Below are 21,695 nucleotides of genomic sequence, written 5' to 3'. Positions count from 1 at the left end.
AAGTGGGCTTTAGTGTGCCAGTAGGGGGGCGATGTTGCTACTGCTCTGTGGCTTCCCAATTAACTAACTTTGGCGGATTTGGCCCGTGACAACCAGCACACATGGCCGATGTGGATTCATGCAACTGTGCTCAATTAGCGCAATTCCCGCTCGATGCAAAGTAGCGACGCTCAGATTGTGGGATGAAAACTTTGGATCCCTTGTGGGATTGCCGCAAGTCGGAGATTTGGCCGGCAATCAATAGAGTCGAGTGTTCAACAGCTTTGTCAATCATGACACATGGTGCTAAAAGAATCATTATTTTACATAAAAGCGGATGCGAATGTTATTAGTTATGTGGTAGGAATCTCGGGTCTGCAAATCAGGAGGTTGTGAGTGCAAACCCCAGACAGGGGTGTTGACTGGCTATCATTCCTCTGGGGTTGGTGAAATAGGTACCGCTCTGATTTGCCCCTTGCATTGGAGTATGGGATTTTCTACCACTGGCTCAGAGAGGTGTGTGCAAGAGATGTGTGCTGCAGCGGGAAACTCGTTTCACTTATTGGGTTTTTATTTTATTTGAATCCACTACCTTCATTTCCTGTTTGATATTACAATATATATGTCCTCTTGTAATATAGTAAACTAAACCTTGGGTGTATTGAAACTTCTTGGCAGGATATATAATTCATGCATAGATGTATATACTCAGCATTCCAATATTCTACAAAGATGCCCTTGAAAAATAGATTGGGATTTTTTTTCTTTTTCTGTCCTTGCAAAGAAAATGTTTTATCGTAATATTGAGGCTTTCGAGTAAAATATTTTCTGCCCAGATTTCATAATTCAAATATATTAATACTAGGGTCTATGCATTGTGTATTGTAGGTAAAATACAATTTATAACATTTACTGTGAGAGTAACATACAATACAACAGGGCGGAGTGGTGGCGCATTGGTTAGCTCTATGCTTTATGAACCAAGCGACCTGTTTGATTCCCGCTGCAGATAAAATCATCTCCGAGTGATATCTGAATCGGTCCCAGGATATCTCCCTCCTTCACCAACCCACACTGACCAACGTGGTGAAGTATGGCTTAACCACTGCCCCTTGACCTGCAATAGTTTGACAAATCGCATTTAAACAACACGTACAACAGACGTTATATCAATAAACTGTCCTGTCAGTCAACTGCATGTGCAGCTGCCGATAAACACGAATAACGAGGGAGTAATTTGTTGCTGCTTCCAGAGGTGCCTCATATACGCAGCGCACGCCTGGATGACTGGGTTCATTGGCTTCACTTTCTGGGGGTCACATTTGGGGGGCCCTCCGAGCGGCATCATCATCATCAGTCATCGTAAAATCCATCATTATTTACACCTTCATCAACTCTGCATTCATTATCACCGCCGCCATCTTCGTGCACACAGGGACCATCGCCACCATCATTGCCATCACCCTGGTCGCCGACACCGTTGAGTCTCGGTGTTGTGCGACTTCTGGAGACACGGTGCCACATCCCTTTGTCCAGTGCATAAACGTAGAGGCTCGCTTTGTGGGCCAGCCTGTCTGGTTTGTACTATTTACTCGCTTTAGTGGGCTGTGTAGGGTCACACTCGACAGTGCATAAAGCATCGGCTCCATTAGCACCGCTTGGTGTAAATTATTTGATTTGTCCGACTTTTACCATCACGCTGGAACACACTGGACTGTTCTTCCAAAGCAGCGTTGGTACGTGACATACAAATGGTGATCCATTTATAGACACCCCACCGATTTCTAATGACCCCTCTCTCTTCCTTCTCAACAGCTGACTGAATATTGCGTGAATGATGCCTACGTATCTTAGAGGAGAGCATCCACAGATCTAATGTGCCTATCCTTGAGATTGGTGCGAGACGTATAGAGGCTTCACAATAAAACATTGCGGTATCTTTAAGTGCTGCCCATTATTTTAGTAGGGTATCTATAAATGGACCACCCTGCATATCCGTGATTGTGTATATTCCAGTGGTACATGCGGTAAGTTGAATATGCCGCTGTGTGTATTCTGCATATACTTTGTATGCACCCAACTGTGCGTGGTTGTGCCTGTGTAGCTCTGTTTACATAACCGAGTCTCTTACATTGATTTTCCCCATTGGAGCGTATGCACCCAACTAAATGGTTTATCTGGTTATATTGTCTGTCCCATCCTTGTATTCGTCTGCCGCTGTTAGTCTGCTTATCAGTGTCTTTGGCCTTGCTGTGCATGCATTGTCCCTGCGGTTTTGTTTGTCTACGGATCTCCCGAGCGTGCATTCACCACCCTCTCAGCCTTAATACCACCACCATTCGTGCTGTGTTTGCTCTGGCCTTGTGATGTATATATTGCTCTGTTTGTCTCTGTCTCGTTCAGTCTGGATTTATCTCTCTGCGCACTTCACGCGGTTCGTTCCCGTGTATCTCTTTACAGCTGTCTGCTGCGGATAACTTGATATGCAACAACACGAGAGATGTGTTAAGCATCATAACACAGAGGGTCTGTCGGCGCGCATTAGTGAAAACCTTGCACTTGATTTATTTGATCAAAAAAATGTCGTCGCTGAAACAATGATCTGCACTGAGCGAGCATGTGGCATAGTAATGTGACAAAGACGTGAATTGAACCTAATGGTGGGATTGTTTTTCTAGACCTCTGTTAGACGAATAAACAGTCATGGTGACTATAAAAGGATCGCAAGGCGAGTGAGAGTTGTTATGATTAATGTAAATTAAAGTGGGGCTTATCGTATGCTCCACGAGTTCCAGAAATTGTTTTCAACATTTCCCCCCCCCCTATAGATTCAAAACATCTATCGTCCTTGGTGGTGGGGGGAGGGGTGGCTCTCAACATCCATTCAACCACAAACAACCCCTCTCGCCATGCCAGTCTGTTCACATTGCTTTTACATGAGTGGAATTGTTTGGATACGAATGCATCTGGAGATTATTGGCACGTAAGACCACATCGGTTCATCGATTCAGATCGATTCTTGTGCTTGCGACACATCTTTCGAATCCTGCCTGTGAGACTTGGTAATTTCACCATTTGGGCAAATAACAATGTTTGCAAATGATATATTAATGGAATTGTATGGTCTCTAAGCAGGTCAACGAAGGCATTATAATCATATTTAATATTATAAAATTACGTTGACTTTGATGAATAATCCTTACAATGTAGTATTTAAAAAACCCAATCAATTATTTGGTTGAGACTCTTTTTGATAATTTTAGTATCAATACTCATTGTGTTATTCTTAATAACAATCCTGGAATTAAAATGACTCATTGGAAAGTTTCAATCCAGAATCCAAAGGCACGAGAAATGCAAAACTTCAGTCAAATTGAACCATAAGCAAAATTCAAACAGTTAATATCACGCTATACATAGCCAACTGCACTAATCAGAGGTGCAGGGTGAAGGACAACAAATTAAACACAAAATCAGTTCTAAAGAATTGAGTTTTCAATCAAAATTTTAAAACGTGCATAGCTCCAGTGGCTTCCGAATGTCGGAAGGAAGGCTCTCGCGGCTTGCAGTATCGTCTCACACATCACAATACGAGCACAGGCTCCCCTCCTCACGCTCTGGAATGTGACCCCTGCCTTGCCAGCTGAAGCTGGGCTACCAGAAGATGGCTCTCGTGGCTTGACGGTTGTCTGTCAGCAGCTGTCACTCTCAGCAGGACCACTCTGAGTAGGGAGCCCACTTTGGTCGAGAAGCAGCTGCCCGTGAACGTGATACTATTATACAGTAATATACATAATACACATCTCCAATAATAATGGCAACAATGTATCGTGTCGTGGCGATGCATCCATTCATCGGTTCATAGGCAAATAATAGGCTCGTGTTGCTTTTATAAGAATAGAGTAAACCAAGCTGTACGAATGAGACTTGTAAAATGGGGAATGTCACGAGTGGTTCTGCGGAGGCTCCTGATGCCTTCGCCGCGCATCTCGCAGTGGGCCTGCCCAAGCCCCACTTTTACGTTTCTTAACCGCGTAAACATTTCGTCTTTCCGTCTCTCAATGCGAATCCTAGCATGCATTTCTTCATGCTGCTTCATGCACTTTTTCAGTTTTGTTTCATTTTTGTCATCTTTGTGCCGACGGCAGAGTTGCTAGATCGTTGGTTGAGGAAATAAAATATCACGCTATACATAGATTTTTCCTCACTTGATACAGTAAATTTAGCTGTGACGGTCCCACCTGATGACGGAGACTTGTGTTGCCTCCGAAACGTCGTGATTTATTATTTTATTTCTATTATTATTTTTAGTATTTTTATTTTTACCTACGGGACTTTACCGAAAAAACCTAAGAGTATGAATCCTTGCAGTCACGAAAGCTTCAAATCTAGTCGAAAAAATGTCAAAACGTAATACGGCCAGGGCTCTTAATGCCACCACACCTCGCCGTCACTTCCTTCCTTGTGCCAGGTGTCAGCTCTTGGGCAGTTGATACCAGACCTCCAGGGTATATATGCTCTTATATAGAGTATGCCCATATATTATGCTCCTGTCCAGGCCATGAGTCTCATAAGACAACATAGTTCTTAGTTACAAAGTATCTGTATGTATGTTGAACCTCTTTCGCACCATACGTATACAACCGTGCTAATTGGGGGTCTGCATGCAACCGCACCTCAAAACGCCCAACAAGTCGGAGGGGCATGGTCATTGAGTGGCACTTGAAAGGTTGGAGCGTTTTTTGCCATTCTTATTTTTTGTAAAAAAAATTGAGGTAGTAAGGAGGCTGCAGGGCAAAGGGGGAATTGAGACAGAGGTAGAGTAGAGAGGTCTGGAGGAAAACTCCTAAAAGTAATGAGTGAGTCGGCCATTGGCAGAGGAGAAGATGGGCTTCTTGAACCTGGGCTTGAGCAGAGGAAGGAGACGTCGTGGAAGTTTACCCATCCAGCAGCGTCATCAGCTCCGAGTTCGGAGGTCGTCGGCCAACGTGTGACAGAACTTCCTCTCTGTGCTTGCCATGATGAGCCGAGTCTGCATCTCAATGTCGTCCCTCGACCGTGTCGTCCCACCACGGGAGTGTACCGCGCAGACACCGTGCGACCTGGACTCGCGCCGCTCACGCTGCGGCGTATGAGGGCTTGCACCGCGGCGCTCAACCAGGCGCGAGGATCAACACGGGAGCGACGCGCATCCGTCTGTAACTCACCGCTTGCAAGCGATGAGCCTTTGGGGGGGACACGAGCTTGGCACTTGTAAGTCGGGTGTAATTTAATCCACGAGGAATTGTAAAGTTTAAAAGGCCGGCCAGCAAATGAGTTCCTAGAATACCGATGCCAAAAATACTGTACCGGTCAAACGAGTCTAACAAAGCACTCGGAGGTTTAAGATGGGCTTATAAGTACGTCTCCCGTGAAATGTTTCATTTTCTTTCTTAAAAATTTACATTTGTGTACGGTATCAACTCAATGTCAGAGTTCTTCGGTGTGTCTCGAGGTTTTACCGCGTGTTGTTGTGAATTTAGTTCATGAAGAAGCTCCCAGCACATGGTAGCGAAACATCAGACATCGCACCAAACAATGCTCGGTACAACCCGAATATATATCGGAGAGCTGTGTATAGCAACAACTTTCACAGCAGCAAAATCAAAATTTATCTTGCTCGGTCACCTGGGGGATGCTGCTCATCTCTACTGACTTATCTCGAGCCAGTAGCAGACATTCTACATTCTGATGGTGGGTGTCAGTCTGTCCCTATATTACACAATCACTGTAAACACGTATCAAAGTGGTGCTTATTTGTACTTGAACTCGCAAACTTCAGCGCCGTTACCACCACGTCGGTCCCGTTGGTTCTTTTAGAAATGACTAACAGCAAGTTCACTCTAGTTATTTCCACCATTTGGCAGTGAGTAGTACGACGTGTATCAATGCATCTATTCACGACAAGACAAATGTTGTTATTGTGTCGTCTATTCATGGGTTAAAATGAATTCTCACGCCCAGGAAGTACGCTTAGAATTGCGTGTGCCACTATCGATTATTTGCAATTTATGCAAATGATTTGTTTGTTCACTTCACGCTGACGAAACGGAAGCGGAACAAACAAGAATGAACCTCTGAGACAAACAATATGAACAAGGCCGTGCTAATGAGACAAGAGAATCCATTATTTGAATCAAACCGTGACTCCATATCATGACACTTAATCAAAACGTGGCGAGGATGAATCATTTCACTCTTCTTTAATGGTTCCAACACCGACAGATGTACGCAAAGCCAAGTTTCAGATTGGGCATGCTGCGATATATATTTTTTTCGAGTCAAAATTGGACCAAGATACCGAGATTTCTTTTAATTGGATTTCAGAAATCTCTGCACAGTTTCTTGTTACCGCCAGCGGTTTATGTGAACGTGTAAATCCCGATAAAAACCTCGGGTTCATTCTGAGTGCCGTCTTCTAACGGAATAAGTAATTTTTTTTAAACGAATTAATTAATTTGCATTCATACTTTCATTTGTTTTACACACCCAGGTGTATTTGTGGGACATGGAACTTTGGCACTGTGGTTAGCACGCCGCGTCATATGGACTTGATTAACCTCAGCAGTTCAATTCCCGGCAATGACTAACGTCGGTTGAAAGTGATATCTGAGCCATTCTTGGGCCCAAACTGCACTGACCAGCGTAGTGAAGTATGGACAAACAACCCCCGTGACCATCCAGCGTAGTGAAGTCTTCTTCCAGCAGTGAATCGACAAAGGGCTGTAAATTATCCAATTATTTGGTTTGCATGATTTTACATTATAAATCACATGTGTCTCGTGGCACATATGAACGTTTTTCACTGAAACTCTGAAAAGTCAACAGACAAACACCAAAGTCAGTGAGTGAGGCAGTTATTGAGCTAAAACGCACCCGACAAAAACCTTCTGACCTCACTGTGATTCGCTCACCGTTAGTACGGTTTCCACGGCAACACTCAATTACAGCCTCCCCCAAGGCAGTCTAGAAAGGGGAATAGCGAGTGGAGGGCCGTGTTGCTGCCTCCCCCCGTGGTCATTCCTCCCTCGTCCCCAGCAGGCCCCGTGTACAGCGCAGGCGCCCGCTCCTGCAGATGGGCACGATCGTAACTTCAAATCGGTCCATCGCATCATCGATTAAGACTTCCCTCTGGCGCCCTCGCTCCGTCCTGCGAGCAATGAGGTGGTACAAGATTGCTGAATCTCTCTGCCCCCGCTCGCCAGCTGCGCGCCCATCAAGCCAGCATCAGCTGTTGTTGTCGGGGGCTAATTGCTGCTCTTTGCCGAGTGGTGCCACCTAAATTTTTAATCGCGATTGTCGCCATTGCCATCATCCGCGTGGAAATTATTGCCCGACAGCAATTTTGTTGGCCCGGAGAGACCCATCCCATCGAGCCCGAGCAGGACGTCCAGACGACCTGAGTGACACCACACGGTCTTTAAGAGTGAGCTTTCAATACAGGACGACGTTATTGTCAACGTGAATGTTCACTTGTCATCACGCGGCACGCTTTATTGGATGACATTGCCCCTGTTGTAGCCTGCTTATATGCGGAAGAGGTTGGATTTGTAAAATCTTTGTGTAAGGGGTGAGTGCTACGATGGCTTCGGCCACTTGACCTGTTTATCTATGTGTCTTATGTCAAAAATAAGAGTGCGTTTTGTGAGGATATTCTTTTTTTACAGAGCTGATGAACAGAGCAGGCGAGTGGGAAAGTTTCTTTGAGGTTGTTTGTGTGCATTGCTGCCTCTCATGATGCAGTTGTACCAGTTCCCAGCACTGTTGGTATTTATACGAAGCTTTTGTGGATCTAATAATATAATGGCAGTTATTAATGTTGACTTTTTAAAAAGACTAATTAATTATAGATTAGAAGTTTTCGTGACTGCAAGGATCCATACTCTTTGGTTCTTTCAGTAAAGTCACGTAGATGAAAAAATAATAATAATAATAAATAAATACATAAAAATGAAAATAACTCAATTAAATCACGACGTTTCGGAAGCAACACAAGTGGACTCCAGCAAATTCTTTCTTACTGTGGCTGTCCTACTTGATGACTGAGGCTTGTGTTGCTTCCGAAACGTCGTGGTTTAATTTAGTTATTTTTATTTTATTTTTATTATTATTTTTATTTTCATCTATGTGACTTTACCGAAAGAACCAAAGAGTAAAGACTAATTAATTTCACGCATCCACAGTCACTAGTCGCATGCGTACGAGCAGCACATGTGCGTGCATGCCTTGCGTTCACATGCCACGATGATGTACGTCGTGTGTGATCTGCCTTGGTGTACATTCATTGAACACATTAAGGTTGTTAACAGTCCTCCGTTTATTTTGTTTTCACAGAGGGAATTAAAGCACGTGGATCATGACTGCACAAGCAAGTTTCACCCAAACAACGTGGAACAACGTTTTTTTTTAAACGCATTGAAAAGGCTACCACAGTAAAATTTACGACTCCATGAATTTGCCATCCCTTCAAAGGCAGCTGGGACAGTCGCACGGCGTGGAGAGGTGAGCTATGGGCGATCCTTAGTGTAGGCTGCCCTGCCTTGTGCCCCTGAGTAGGTGGCAAACTTTAACTTCCTGTGCTGTGCTGGTTACAATGAAGGGCCGCCGGAATCCGTCGCAGCATCTGTGAGCAATCGTACTTGAATGCATTATTGAACACGCAGGAAGAGAGCACACGGAGCTAACTGGGAAGCTACTTACATTAAAATATAAACAGCGAGCTATATGGCTTGATAAGATTAAAAAAATATTAAACTTTGCGGAAGAACATAAGAGATTCGCCGTTCCTGTCATGGGTGGAGGTGGCAGACATCTGAATAAGTGGATAAGGGAAAATAAATTATCATTGATTTCGCGTCATGCAACAGAAATGTGTGTTATATGCCGTGCCATTGATGAGCATGTGAATGGGAGTAACGGAGGCTGCTCGGAGACGGGAACAGAGGTGCGCAGCTGGCACTGAGCGCTGGGCACGGCACATGTGGCTTTGACGAGCGACACAGATAGATTCCTACTTGTATATTTATCTTCCGGCTTTCCAGGCTGTGGAGAACTGAAGCAAAATATTGAGGGTTGAGTTGAACATGGACGACGTGAATCCGATTCTCAGGGGCGGTAGCTACCTCATCAAGTCGAAAAAGGCTGCCGCTGGCGCCTTGGCAGGCACACCCGGCCGCAGCGACAGCTTTTACCTGCGCAACAACGGCGTCCCCAAGATGGGCACGCGCGCCTGGGTCTCCCCGTACGGCGCCGCGTGGGACGGGCGGGGCGGCGGTGTCACCAGCGACAAGCGCGGTAGCGCCGAGAACGTGTTTGGCGACGACAAGGTGGACCCCAGCACTGCTCCCACGCTGTCCACGCCGTCGTCCGCCAAGGGGGAGCGGGGGCTCACTGTTCCCGTGCGCCGCTTCCGAGACTCATCGGAGGGGCGCAGGCGGCCAATACCGTTTCAGTCGGACGGATTTGCGCATCAGCAACATCAGCAGCAGCCCCTGCGGCACCGCAGCAGCAGCGACGTGGCGCTGAGCGAGATGGACGGCGACGGTAACATCACCATCCACCCGGGCGCGGTGAACCCCAACACGGGCGTTTCTCTGCGGCGTGAGTACGGCAGCACGTCGTCCATTGACAGCCGCTCGGCCTCCAACGCCGCCGCCGCCGGTGCCGGCAAGCAGTGGTTCTTGGGGGGCAGCAGCGGCAGCATCGGCAAGGCCAAGTTTGCGGACCTCTTGAGGGTCGGCGATGCCTTGGCCGCATCCACCCTGTCGGTGAGTCAGCACGAACTCGACGACGGCAGCTCGGAGGAGGCGCGTGAGGGCCGAGGAGGAGGAGGCGGTGGTGGTAGCAAGTCGCGGCGGAAGGACAAGTGGGAGCGGTCGCTGAAGCGCCGCTCTAAGTCGGATGTGGGCGAGGCCTCCATCTTCCACAAGCTGCGCACGGGAAAGTCGGACTCTGACGGGACGGTGCGGGAAAATGGCGAAAAGGCGGACGAGGCCGGCGCCGCCACCGTGGGGGCGACGGCGGCGGCAGCCTCGGAGCGCCGCTCGTGGCGCTGCCCCAAGTGCTTTGGGCACTACGACGTGCAGAGCGTGAATTTCGACCTGCGCTCATCGGGCCAGGGCCAGCAGGGCTCGGCGCAGCAGATCAAGAACATGAGCACGGGCGCGTCGGCCGCCTCGCTGTCGGCCAAGACCGTGGCCATGATGGTGGCGGCGTCGGCGGCGAGCGGCTTCAGCTCGCCCGGCGGTAGCACGGAGGAACTGGACGCCGCCCGCGACGAGCCCGGGGCGCAGGCGGCCGACGCGGGCGACGGCAAGGGCAACGAGCTGGTGCAGAGCTGCCCGTTCTTCCGCAACGACTTGGGCGGGGAGGTGGAGAGGCAGATCAGCCTGTCACGGGCGAGCGTGGGGCTGGGCGCGACGGGCCGCGCGGCCGAGGCACTGCTGCACCTGGGCCCCACCAACGCCAGCGTCTCCGTGCTTGAGGGCTGGAGCACGGACGAAGGCCTGCGCAGGGGCGACAGGGTCAAGCGCTACGTCATCGAGCATGTGGACCAGGGTGCGCGCTACTACCGGGACTACTTTTTCGGCAAAGGTAAAGCATCTTGGGTTGGGAGCTGGCGAGTGAGTCGTACTGTGCGTGAGTCTGTCTGATGGCTGAATGAATTTGTTATCTGGTTATTTTGGCTGTTGTCATCAGGATGTTTTTAATGGTGGTCCTTAGACGATTGGTTAACTGTTCTCTGATGATGGGGCCTCTAGACAGACTGACTGAACCATTTTTGATGAAGTCTTTAGGCAAGATAATCGTCCCTCCATCAATATCAATTTAAAAAAAATATACGGTTCTCAGTGAGTATGCTCATCAGCGTACAAATGCTGAATAGATAGGACTAATAATTCCACCGTCTTCAAGCTAATAGACTAAATTTATAAAAATCCCTAATTAGGAAGTTTGATTGTTTGAATTTTAGACACAGCACTGACAAACCATCTCTTAAGTTTAACAAAAATTATCATTGAAGGTTAAAATGGTTACAAGTCTGTAAATAAAATTTGAGTATTGAGAAATGTTGTTCTCCGCATTAGCAGGAAATATTCTCACAATTACTTTATTGTGGTAATCGATTTTGTTGGTGGGTCGATATATTGTTGAATGCCTAATGATTCAAATCTGTACAATATAAGCTTTTAAATGGCTCCTCGTTTATTGAAGTTGATGGAGCGGTTTAGGAGGAGTTCTCTGGGCAAATATGTATGTACAAATTATCTGCTTGTGTGGATATGTGGGGAAGTGGTGGTGCAGTACTCAGCGAAATGTGCTATGAACCCAGTGACCTAAATATTAGTCCAAGCCTAAGACACGCAACTTGTTTGAGGTGTCCAGTGTCTGGGCCACCGATTCATACGAATTAATTACTTCTCTATGCAATCAGCAGAGCATCAAAACTACTTTGGCATGGATGAGAACTTTGGGCCGGTGGCTGTGAGCATTTGTCGGGAGAAGATGGAAGATGCGAAGGACAGCACACAAGGCCCCCAGTACAACTACCGCATCATCGTCCGGACCAGCGCGGTGAGAGGATGCATGTCCGTTTTTTGTGGAAGGTTTTTAACGAGTTCAGGAGCTCATTGTGGCCAAAGCCATTGATGCCACCACAGATCTCCAATACATTCTATCCCTCTGCGAGAATTCCGTAGCTGCTTGCACAGGAGAGATTCGACCTCAAAGATTTTCCCAGACAGTATCCCACCATCGAGTATTTAGTCTCCTCCTTTGTCGCCGCACACGCAGAGGCCATTTAGATGGCTGTGTTGGTATCCGGCCCATTATAAATATCATGCCCAATCATATCTACAACGCTTTCCTGCCGTGTTCTCTTCCAGACTTCTTTATTGCTTACCCTGTCTTGCCACGAACTATGACAATTAATGCGAAATACTTTAAGTGCATTCTAAAATAATTTTTCAAACTATTATAAGAATTGACATTGCTGTGATCAAAGAGAAAAGGTTTTGTTTCAGTTCCGTCTGTGTTCATTGCAAAGCCTTTACTAGGCCACAATCACATTTCAACCAAAGGTTAAAACAATTTACAATTCAATGTTTATCTTACGTTGATTGTAAATCAAATACAATGAGTATTTACGAGGGATTCGGATATTTTAGATGTGATGTGTTAAAAAAACATCATCTAGAATCAATCCCATCGACAATTGATTAGAATAAAATGTCATTTGAATACCGTAATAAAAATAATACAATGTATTAATAGTATAACACGTAATTACGCAATGTGTTGTGTAGTCGGAGCACCTGCCCCCGCATCTATGGTCTGCACTTTCACCAACCCGCACTGACCGGCATAGTGAAGTACAGTCAGACAACCCCTACGAACCACACGGCATAGGGAGGCCCTCATCCAGCAGTGGACTAACAAGGGCTGTACACGTATGTGTTGAAAGTGCATGTAGCCTGGTTCAAGCACCGTGATGACATCAAAACCATGTACCAGCCAATCACAACGAATTGTAGTGAAGCGCATTGACCAGCCAATCACAACTATTGCTGTTATCGTTGCTGTTGCATGCGTCGTCTGTAATCCGCGCAAAATTCATTGACTGGTCTCCTTTGTTCCTCGCGCGCGCACGCGGCAGCTGACCACGCTGCGCGGCTCCCTGCTGGAGGACACGGTGCCGTCGTGCTCAAAGACCGGCACGGTGCGGGGGCTGCCGCTGCGCGACGTGCTCGAGTACGCCGTGCCCGAGCTGCATGTCTCCTGCCTCCGGCTGGGACAGAACACGCCGCGCGTCACCGACCAGTTGCTGTGCCTCGACGAGCAAGGGGTGGGTGTCGGGGAAGGGCGGCTCGCAGTGGGACTGGTGGTGGATCTCAAGGAGTGGGCGGCAATGGGGGGGGATGCCCCCTTACCCCCCCCCCTCTTGAGATCCTGAAAATGTGTACTTTATTTAAATCATTTTTTTGCCGAACGATATTATTTTTAGGAGGTTAAGAGCATACCAATGCTTCGTTTTTGTTTAATCTTACCTATGAAAGTCACGTTTTGTCTGTCTGTGTGTGGACACACCTTATGATGCTTTAACCTGACAAACTACTGGGTTTACGTTTCAACAAGCTACACACATACGACACAATATGCCCCCAGACGAAACATGGCTATTTGTTTTTCCCATCCGTCAAATCTAAAGTAGTTAAATTAACAATGTATTATTGTTATATCACTGCGCTGAGGGCGGCGCCAAACCACGCATCTGCGCATGCTCAGAAACGTTGACCCGTCGTTGCCCCTAGCAAACGCACACACGATCAGTGGGGACGGGGGGGGGGGGAATTCTCATCCCTCCCCCTCCCCAATGGTTTAGGACAAGAAAATCGAAAGTTTGAGAAAGCAAATTTAGTAAAATTAAGAAGTGTAATACAATGCAACACAAAGGGTCGGTTAATACACAGTTAACGCATAGCCTGGTTGATTAACATTCTTCAAAAAGATTGCTAAATTAGAAGTAAAGTGTGATAAAACACAGACACGGAAATAGCATAAACTTTCGATTGTCTTGCTCTAAATCATTGTCTCTCCTCCTGCCACTGTGGTCCGGAATTCCACACTGCTCCCTCCTTGTCGTCCCCTCGTTTGTCTGCTGGTCCCGCCTTCCTCAGTCCTCTCTCTGCCCCGGCACCTTCCCCCATCTCTCTATTTAAGGCCTCGGCACAGATTCGTTGTCCTTCTGTTTGTCTTGGTGTGTGTCTCGCTCTGTGTGTCTTTGTGTGTGTCTCTATCTGCGTGTGTGTTTGCCTATGCTGTTCCCGTATCTGTGTTTTATCACTTCATTCTTACTTGATGATGGTTGCTTGTGTTGCAACCGAAACGTCGTATTCTATTATTTGATTTGATTTTCTACGTGACTTTCCCGAAAGAACCAAAGAGTAATTCCTGCAGTCACGAAAGATTTGAATCTAGTTTAAACTACTACATATTCTGTATTTTTTTTCGGTAAAGTCAGATAGAAAAATAATAAAAATAAAGTGGTATTTGTCTTAGACCTTGCAGCCACTCACTGGTAAGACCACCTCTTCTGTACTCAGCTCACCTGGTATCGTCAATTAAGGACATCTCACTGTCCCCAGGTGATTTGATCGTTAGTTTGATGTAGTTTCTTTGTTCACCAAAGTTCCTGTGCCCGATACAATTGCAATCATTGAAGATTTGGTCCAACAAGGATTGAATGCTGATGTACCGGCCCTGGTGAGACACTGCCTCACCAATACATACTTTACCTGGAATGGAACATTCTACAAACAAACTGAAGGCACCACAATGGGTTCTCCCTTATCTCCGGTCTGAGACACGTCGCTTCGTTTCGATTGTGCGGTCAGAATATCCATACGTGTCCAAGCTTACTGGCTAGGTGGTGCTTGTCGGAGATGCAGTGTTTTGTTGAGGAAATTATTTTGGGCTGGGTGGTGGTGGGAGTCAGGGTTTAGATAGGAATCTGTGTGGGTGGCTTTCCTATAGACAGAGTGTCCCAACGAGCCATCAGGTCTCTTCTTGATCAAAACACCCAGGAATGGTAGCTTGCCATGATTTTCCACTTCCATGGTGAATTTGATAGATGGGTGTACGGAATTGATGTGGTTGAGAAATTGGTATAGTTTCATCCGGCCATGTGGCCAGATAACGAACGTGTCATCTACATACAGTAGAACCTCTGGTCACGAACGCTTCTGATCACGACCGAATCGGGTTCCGACCAAAAAATTCACGAAATTTTTTAATCTGGTCACAAACACATACTCGGGTGGCGATCAAACACGGCCAGTGGCCGATTTTCCCTTCCGTGCCATTTTTTTGTAAGCGCCAAATTTCCTGTTGTTTGTTTACAAACAGCGACCCACGTGTGGCCGCTTGCTCAGTCAGTCTCGCTTAGTAATCGGTCTCGGTAAGATATTAATTTTGTGAGTGTAGTCATACCCCTCCCCCCTCATTCAAGCCGTAATTTAGAGAGCGAAAGTGCTGAGTACGTAAATCACTAACATAAGAACCTTTTAATCTCTTATCGCATCATTCATATGATGATGCGGTGAAGTAAACGTTCATACGATATTACGGTGAATGCTTCCAAAAACAATACTGTACCCAAATATTACTGTTAACTTACTTTCAATAGAAACATGAATTGCTCATACGAATATTCTCTCTCTCTCTCTCTCAGAATCGACCGACTGATGTAGCAGACGAAACAATCATCTTGTTGAACAATTCGTAACCTTGACGCGGCAATGTTAGTTTTCTCTGTTGTTCAAGGTTTCTCAGTGTTATTCAATGTTTTTACATTTTGTTAACTATTACACTGTGAATTCTATGGCATGATTAACTATTTTTTTGCTTAAAAATCTTTTAAAAACAATATTTATATACAGTTCGTAAGAGTCTGGAACGGATTAATCGTATTTACATACAATCCAATGGGGAAATTAGGTTCGAGTCACGACCAAATCGGGTTGTGACCAAAGTTATGGAACGAATTATGGTCGTGACCAGAGGTTCTACTGTATCTCTTCCACAAGGAAGGACGTCGGGTGGATGTCTGGATGGCGTCTGTCTCAAATTTCTCCATGGTAATAGGGGAGAGCCCATTGGGGTACCTTCATTCTGTTTGTAGAAAGTACCATTCCAGGTGAAGTAAGTGTCCGTAAGGCAGTAACTTACCAACGAAGGAACATCAGGATCCAATCCCTGTTGGACTAGGTCTTCAATGATTGCAATAGTATCAGGTACGGGTACCTTGGTGTAGAGGGAGACGAAACTAACAAGCAAATCCTCCGGGGACAGTGATATGTCCTTGATTAGTGAAACCAAGTGAGCCGAAGCTGAGGCGGACTTGCCCGTGAAGGGAAGCAGAGTCTCAGACAGAAATCGTGCCAGTCTGTATGTGGGTGAGTTAATGGTGCATACAATAGGATGGAGTGGAGTACCCTCTTTATGGATTTTTGGAAGGCCGTAAAATCGGGTTGGTCTAGCAGCTGAAGTTTTTAGAGAGAGCTGTTTGGTGCGTTCGATTAGGGAAGTCGAATTAGTGATGATTTTGTTGGTTTTAGTAGCCAAGCTATTGGTAGGGTCTCTGTTCATTTTGGTATAGCAGCCATCATTTAGAAGGTCTTGGGTTTTGTTGTATGTGGTTTAAGTCATAATGACAGTGGCATTAAACTTGTCGGCTGAGAGGATGACAATATCATCTCTCTTTTTTAATTGAGCGAGTTCAAAACGTTCATCCTTGCTAATGTTGCTAATGTTGCTAATGGGTTTCTTAGCATTCTTGAGGATAGCAGCAATTCCAGATCTTGCAACGTCTGCCGGGATGTGTCCCAGACCTTTGAGGTCTACGTCGACCATGGCAATGATGTAATCCACTGGGATGACTGCGAAATTCAACCCCTTGGCTAGTACCAATTTTTAGGCTGGCAGAAATGGGTTGTTACTGTGATTGATAAGAATCTTGTTAACATCTAACTTTTCCAAGTGTGGTTCGGGTTTCTTTCTTGACAAGAGGTTGAATTTGGCAATCAGGTTGGCTCTGCTTTTGGTTGACATTGAAGCAGCTGAAGAAACAGTCATGTTATCCACATGGTCCCCCAATCACATGTGGACATTTTGTCTGTTAATGCTGAATGTGATTGTAAGAGAGTCTTGTCTAAATTATCAAGTTCAAATCGGAGCAGCGTTATTCTTTCTGAGATTAGGGCTGGACTGGCCTTGAACAAGATCTGTTTAGCGTTAGGGGAAGCAACAGCAGCAGATGTGAGTGTAAAGGCGATCGGTATCACCTTGTTGTCGCGGCATCTCTTTGGAAGGTCAGAGACTCGATCAGATGTACCTTCTTGACTCGCAGTCTGTTAAAAGATCTCACAGTTATGTGGAAGCCCTCCCCGTAGTGTTGCAACTGAAACGTCGTGTTTTCTTTTGTTATTTTGTCTATCTCCGTGACTTTACCGAAAGAACCAGAAAGTATGGATTCCTGCAGTCACGAAAGCTTCAACTCAAGACTACTACGATAGTCAGTCGATGCTACTGTAGAGTTAGTCGTTACTACTATAGTCAGTGGATATTACTATAGTCAGTTGTTACCACTTTAGAGTCGGTAGATACTACTGTAGAGTCGGTAGATACTACCGTAGAGTCGGTAGATCCTACTATAGAGTTAGTAGTTACTACTATAGTCAGTTGTTACACTATAGAGTCGGTAGATACTACCGTAGAGTCGGTAGATACTATTATAGTCAGTGGGTACTACTATAGAATCGGTAGATACTACTGTAGAGTCGGTAGATACTACTGTAGAGTCGGTAGATACTACCGTAGAGTCAGTAGATACTACTATAGAGTTAGTAGTTACTACCGTAGAGTCGGTAGATACTACTATAGAGTTAGTAGTTACTAGTATAGTCAGTGGGTACTACTATAGAGTCGGTAGATACTACTGTAGAGTCGGTAGTTACTACCGTAGAGTCGGTAGATCCTACTATAGAGTTAGTAGTTACTACTATAGTCAGTTGTTACTACTATAGAGTCGGTAGATACTACCATAGAGTCGGTAGATACTACTATAGTCAGTGGGTACTACTATAGAGTCGGTAGATACTACTGTAGAGTCGGTAGATACTACTGTAGAGTCGGTAGATACTACCGTAGAGTCGGTAGATCCTACTATAGAGTTAATAGTTACTACTATAGTCAGTTGTTACTACTGTAATGCGGGCGTAAACGGCCCTCCGGAGGTGACGTCAGGAGGGGAGGAGTTAGGTCACGTGGGGGGGTGAGGGGTGAGGCTATAGAAGGAGGGGAACCGGAAGAGGACGGGGAGTGACGGGGAACCAGGAACAGAGAGAGGCCACGAAGGGCGAAGCGGAGGGTGGCGAGATCGCCACGAACACGGGGGAGCGAGGATCGGCACCGTTGGCCAGCGGTGACCGACCCAAAGCAGCGAGGAGGCTGCAGTCAGCAGCGGGGCTGCATACAGAGTCAGCAGCGGGTCTGCATACGGTAGCAGCCAGAGGGTCTGCACATAGGGGTAGCAGCGGGAGTCTGCATAGAGGTAGCAGCGAGTCTGCAGGGAGGAGGTTACAGTAGATGAAGCAGAGAGTCAGAGGGAAGAAGGAGCTATAATAGCAGTGAATAGCCGGGGGCTACAAATACAGAGTTATAACAGAGTGCCGTGTGGGTGAGGACGAGAACCCAATAAAAGACACGAAGACAGAAGGAAGTGTCCGAGTCCTTTTATTACACTGGAGTCAGAAGTGAAACGGCATGGCGAAACAACTGAGGAAAAAGAATATTCCATCCCCGGCGTCGGCTTCATCTTCGGACGACGACGATCTTCCTCCTGAGGTCGGCTTCACTTCGGCGGAGGGAGAGATCCGTGAGGGCCCGGGCGTCGAGGAGGTGGCCCCTTCGTCCGACCCATCTGCGTTGAAGGACGAAGATTTAAGATGGATCCGGATGGCGGAGCAACTGGCAACCCTAAAAACCGTCATCACAGAGTTGTGTGACCTTGTCACGCCAAGGGCGGCGTTGGAAGGTGATGGTGGTGATCGGCAGGAGCCCGGGTCGTCTTTGATGGCGCCGCCATCGGCCACGCGGCGTGAAGACGCCATCTTGGGCGTGGCGCACCACGGAAGGCGGGAAGCCGCCATTTTGGGGCCGCCGCGAGGATCGTCCGCCATTTTGGCGACACAGCGTTGCGACGCCTTGCTGAACTTACCGCCGGAAGAGTCAGCGACAGACGGAAGCAAGCCAAGGAGTCGCAGTCGTCACCTTACAACCGTCAAAGAGTTCTCCATCGGGGGCGATTGGAGTGCGTTCGCCTGCAGATTTTTGGCGGCGGTACGTACGGCAAGGTGGACGGACGCTGAGGCACTGGAGGTGCTCCCGACTCTTCTTGATGATGAGTCCGTTCGTTTTTTTCGCTCTATAAAAGCTGCGAAGAAGAAAACTCTGCGAGGGGTGTTCGAGGAAATGGCGGACGCGTACGAGCCACCCGATGACGCCCATCGCCGATTCGTGCAGCGGCAACGCGCACCTGAGGAGTCACCTGTAGCGTACAGGGGCGCCGTGTTGGAACTCGCTATGGCCGCTTACCCGGAGACGGAGCCTGACCTGCTGGAACCACTCATCTTGGGGAAGATGTTGGAGTTGTCCCGAGATCTCGGCATTCCCATGCAGGCGTGCGGTCACGAAAAACTCACGTCCCGGACCGCGGCCAAGTGTTTGGACGCCCAGTTCAATCTCCGCCGCTGGAAACAGGTGACGGCGTGGACGGGCGGTCCTGTCGTCGATGGGGGGGCCGTAGGGTGGGACCCTACGAAGGCCGTGTACGTGCCGGATGCGACCGGCCCAAAGGAGTTGTCGGCCGCCTCCACTCCGTGGCCGGCTCGAAGCGGGCCAGGGCCGCGGGCTCCGCCGCCGGCGCGGCCGCGTCGGGACGGGGTGCCCGCTGCGCGCCGCCCCGACGTCGACTGCTTCCGCTGCGGCCGTCGGGGCCACTATGCCAGGGACTGCTGGGCCCGGGTTCCGGGGCCGCCCCAGCAGGAGGCCTCGACAGCGGACGCCCCAAAGAAAGACCCTCCGGCACAGGCAAGTCGGTGCGCACCAGACACCCGGCAAGGCCTGACACCTCACTCATCGCCGTTGTTATGCGACGCGGATGTTGTAAAATACGGGAGGCCAGTAGCTGAGCCTTGTCGCTCGATAACGCAGTGGCGTAAGCTGGCTCGGCGGGTTGTCGCGGCCGCTACCGGTTCGTCCACTGTACCTGGGTCCATCCAAGGGGTGGACGTACGTATTTTGGTGGATTCCGGTGCGTCCGCGACCATTATTTCGGATGTGATATTCCATCTTTTGAACATCCCACCGGGGGCCGTGAGGCCGGCTTACGCTTCCTGCATCGCTGCGAACGGGGGTAGTATGGGCATCGTGGGACAGGTGGACGCTAACATTTCTATCGGGGGTGTCTCGGCCTCGGGCGTTGTGTTGATTTCGAGGTCCCTGGCGGTTCCTTGCCTGTTGGGTACGGATTTTTTGGCTAAGATGCCCATTCTAATTAGAATCAATGAAAATTGCATAGAACTACCGGGGGGCCGGAAATTGGAATTTTTACAGTCCGCCTGGGGGCGACCGGCTCCTGTCGCCCAGGTGCAGGCGCTATCGGAAGTTTCGGTTGATATTCCACCTGGCTCTCAGGTGCTCATTCCCTTACGATACCGGAAGCCGGTTCCGGGTCGGCAGGGTGCTTTTGGGATTTTGCTGTCGCCGTCCGCCGCGGTTACGGGCGGCTTAGCGCTGGTAGGGGCGCAAACTATTGTCCGTCCAGATCAGCGCCCGTTTTTGCAGGTGTTAAATGCGAGTGCTGAAAGCGTGTGTGTGCCAGCTGATACCGTTGTGGCACATGCCACTACGGCGTTTACGGCCCAGAGTGACCTGCCGGACGGGGGGCTTGTGGGTGGTGTTTCACACGATGGAGGGGTTGATGATCGTTGGATCGCCGAATTATGTGGGGAAAATTCGGCCCTTTCCACCGAGCAGCGTTGTGCGATTCATAAATTATTATCGAGCTATTCCGATGTGTTTAGCTCGGACGATTTGGACTTGGGACGCACCTCGCTTCTCTCTCATCATATCGACACGGGGGACGCTGCCCCTATCCGGTTGAACTCGCGTCGGATGAGTCCGGCTGAGCGTGAGCATGTTCGAGGGGCAGTGGAAGACATGTTGAAAGCGGATATTATATCTCCGTCTAATAGCCCATGGGGCGCGCCTGTTGTGTTGGTTAAAAAGAAGGATGGTAAATTGCGATTTTGTGTGGATTTTCGGAAGCTGAATAAAGTGTCGGTGGCAGATGCGTATCCCCTGCCGCGTATGGACGATTCTCTCGACGCCTTGTCAGGGGCTAAGTTTTTTTCAACGCTAGATCTCTCTTCGGGCTTCTGGCAGCTCCCCCTTGACGAGCCCTCGCGAGAAAAGACAGCTTTCCGTACGCCGCAGGGGTTATTCCAATTTAACTGTCTTCCGATGGGGTTGAATGCTGCCCCTGCCACTTTTCAGAGGTTGATGGAGTTGGTGTTGACGGGGTTGCAGTGGGAGACATGTCTCATTTATTTAGATGATATTATAGTCTTCAGCCGCACATTTGATGAGCATTTACTGCGGTTGGAGGCTGTATTCGCCAGAATGCGTTCTGCTAAATTGAAATTCAAGCCTAAGAAATGTCATTTACTGCAACGCTCCGTTCGATACTTGGGACATATTGTTAGTGCGGACGGGGTGGCCACGGATCCAGAGAAAACTGCTTGTGTCCGGGATTGGGCAACCCCGGCCACGGTGGGTGATGTGCGTCGGTTTTTGGGGTTCGCCTCATATTATCGGAGGTTTGTTCCGAATTTCGCTACTATCGCCAGGCCTTTGCATCTCCTTACTGGGAAGGGGCATAAATTTGTGTGGGGACCGCCGGAGGAGGCGGCGTTTCGGAGCCTGCGCGATTTACTGGCTACTGCGCCGACGTTGGATTATCCGGATTTTGAACATCCCTTCATTCTGGATACTGATGCGAGTGACACTGGTATTGGGGCGGTGTTGTCCCAGTTAAAAGGTGGTGTTGAGCGTGTGGT

At 48.1% G+C, this 21,695-nt stretch overlaps 1 protein-coding gene across 10 annotated transcripts in view; it reads left to right on the top strand.

Annotated features, from left to right (window-relative positions):
* The window catches only part of LOC133352734 (signal-induced proliferation-associated 1-like protein 1), a 159,003-nt gene that overhangs the window by 71,373 nt on the left and 65,935 nt on the right, over window positions 1-21,695 (top strand). For 7 of the 10 annotated variants that reach the window (XM_061568573.1, XM_061568570.1, XM_061568564.1 and 4 more), the window contains exons 2-5: window positions 8,353-8,520; window positions 9,128-10,611; window positions 11,453-11,592; window positions 12,674-12,862. In XM_061568573.1, coding sequence (XP_061424557.1) covers window positions 8,468-8,520; window positions 9,128-10,611; window positions 11,453-11,592; window positions 12,674-12,862 — 1,866 coding nt within the window. In that variant the 5' untranslated portion in view covers window positions 8,353-8,467. Of the gene's footprint in view, window positions 1-5,057; window positions 5,233-8,352; window positions 8,521-9,059; window positions 10,612-11,452; window positions 11,593-12,673; window positions 12,863-21,695 lie in introns of those variants that run through there. The other 3 variants (XM_061568567.1, XM_061568569.1, XM_061568572.1) reach the window with 3 other exon arrangements.

Source organism: Lethenteron reissneri, chromosome 41, assembly GCF_015708825.2.
Source record: "Lethenteron reissneri isolate LAM-NWPU_2019-01 chromosome 41, ASM1570882v1, whole genome shotgun sequence".
Classification (NCBI taxonomy): Eukaryota; Metazoa; Chordata; class Hyperoartia; order Petromyzontiformes; family Petromyzontidae; genus Lethenteron; species Lethenteron reissneri.
The sequence above is the reverse complement of the archived record's forward strand: the minus strand, read 5'-3'. Positions and strand labels throughout refer to the sequence as shown.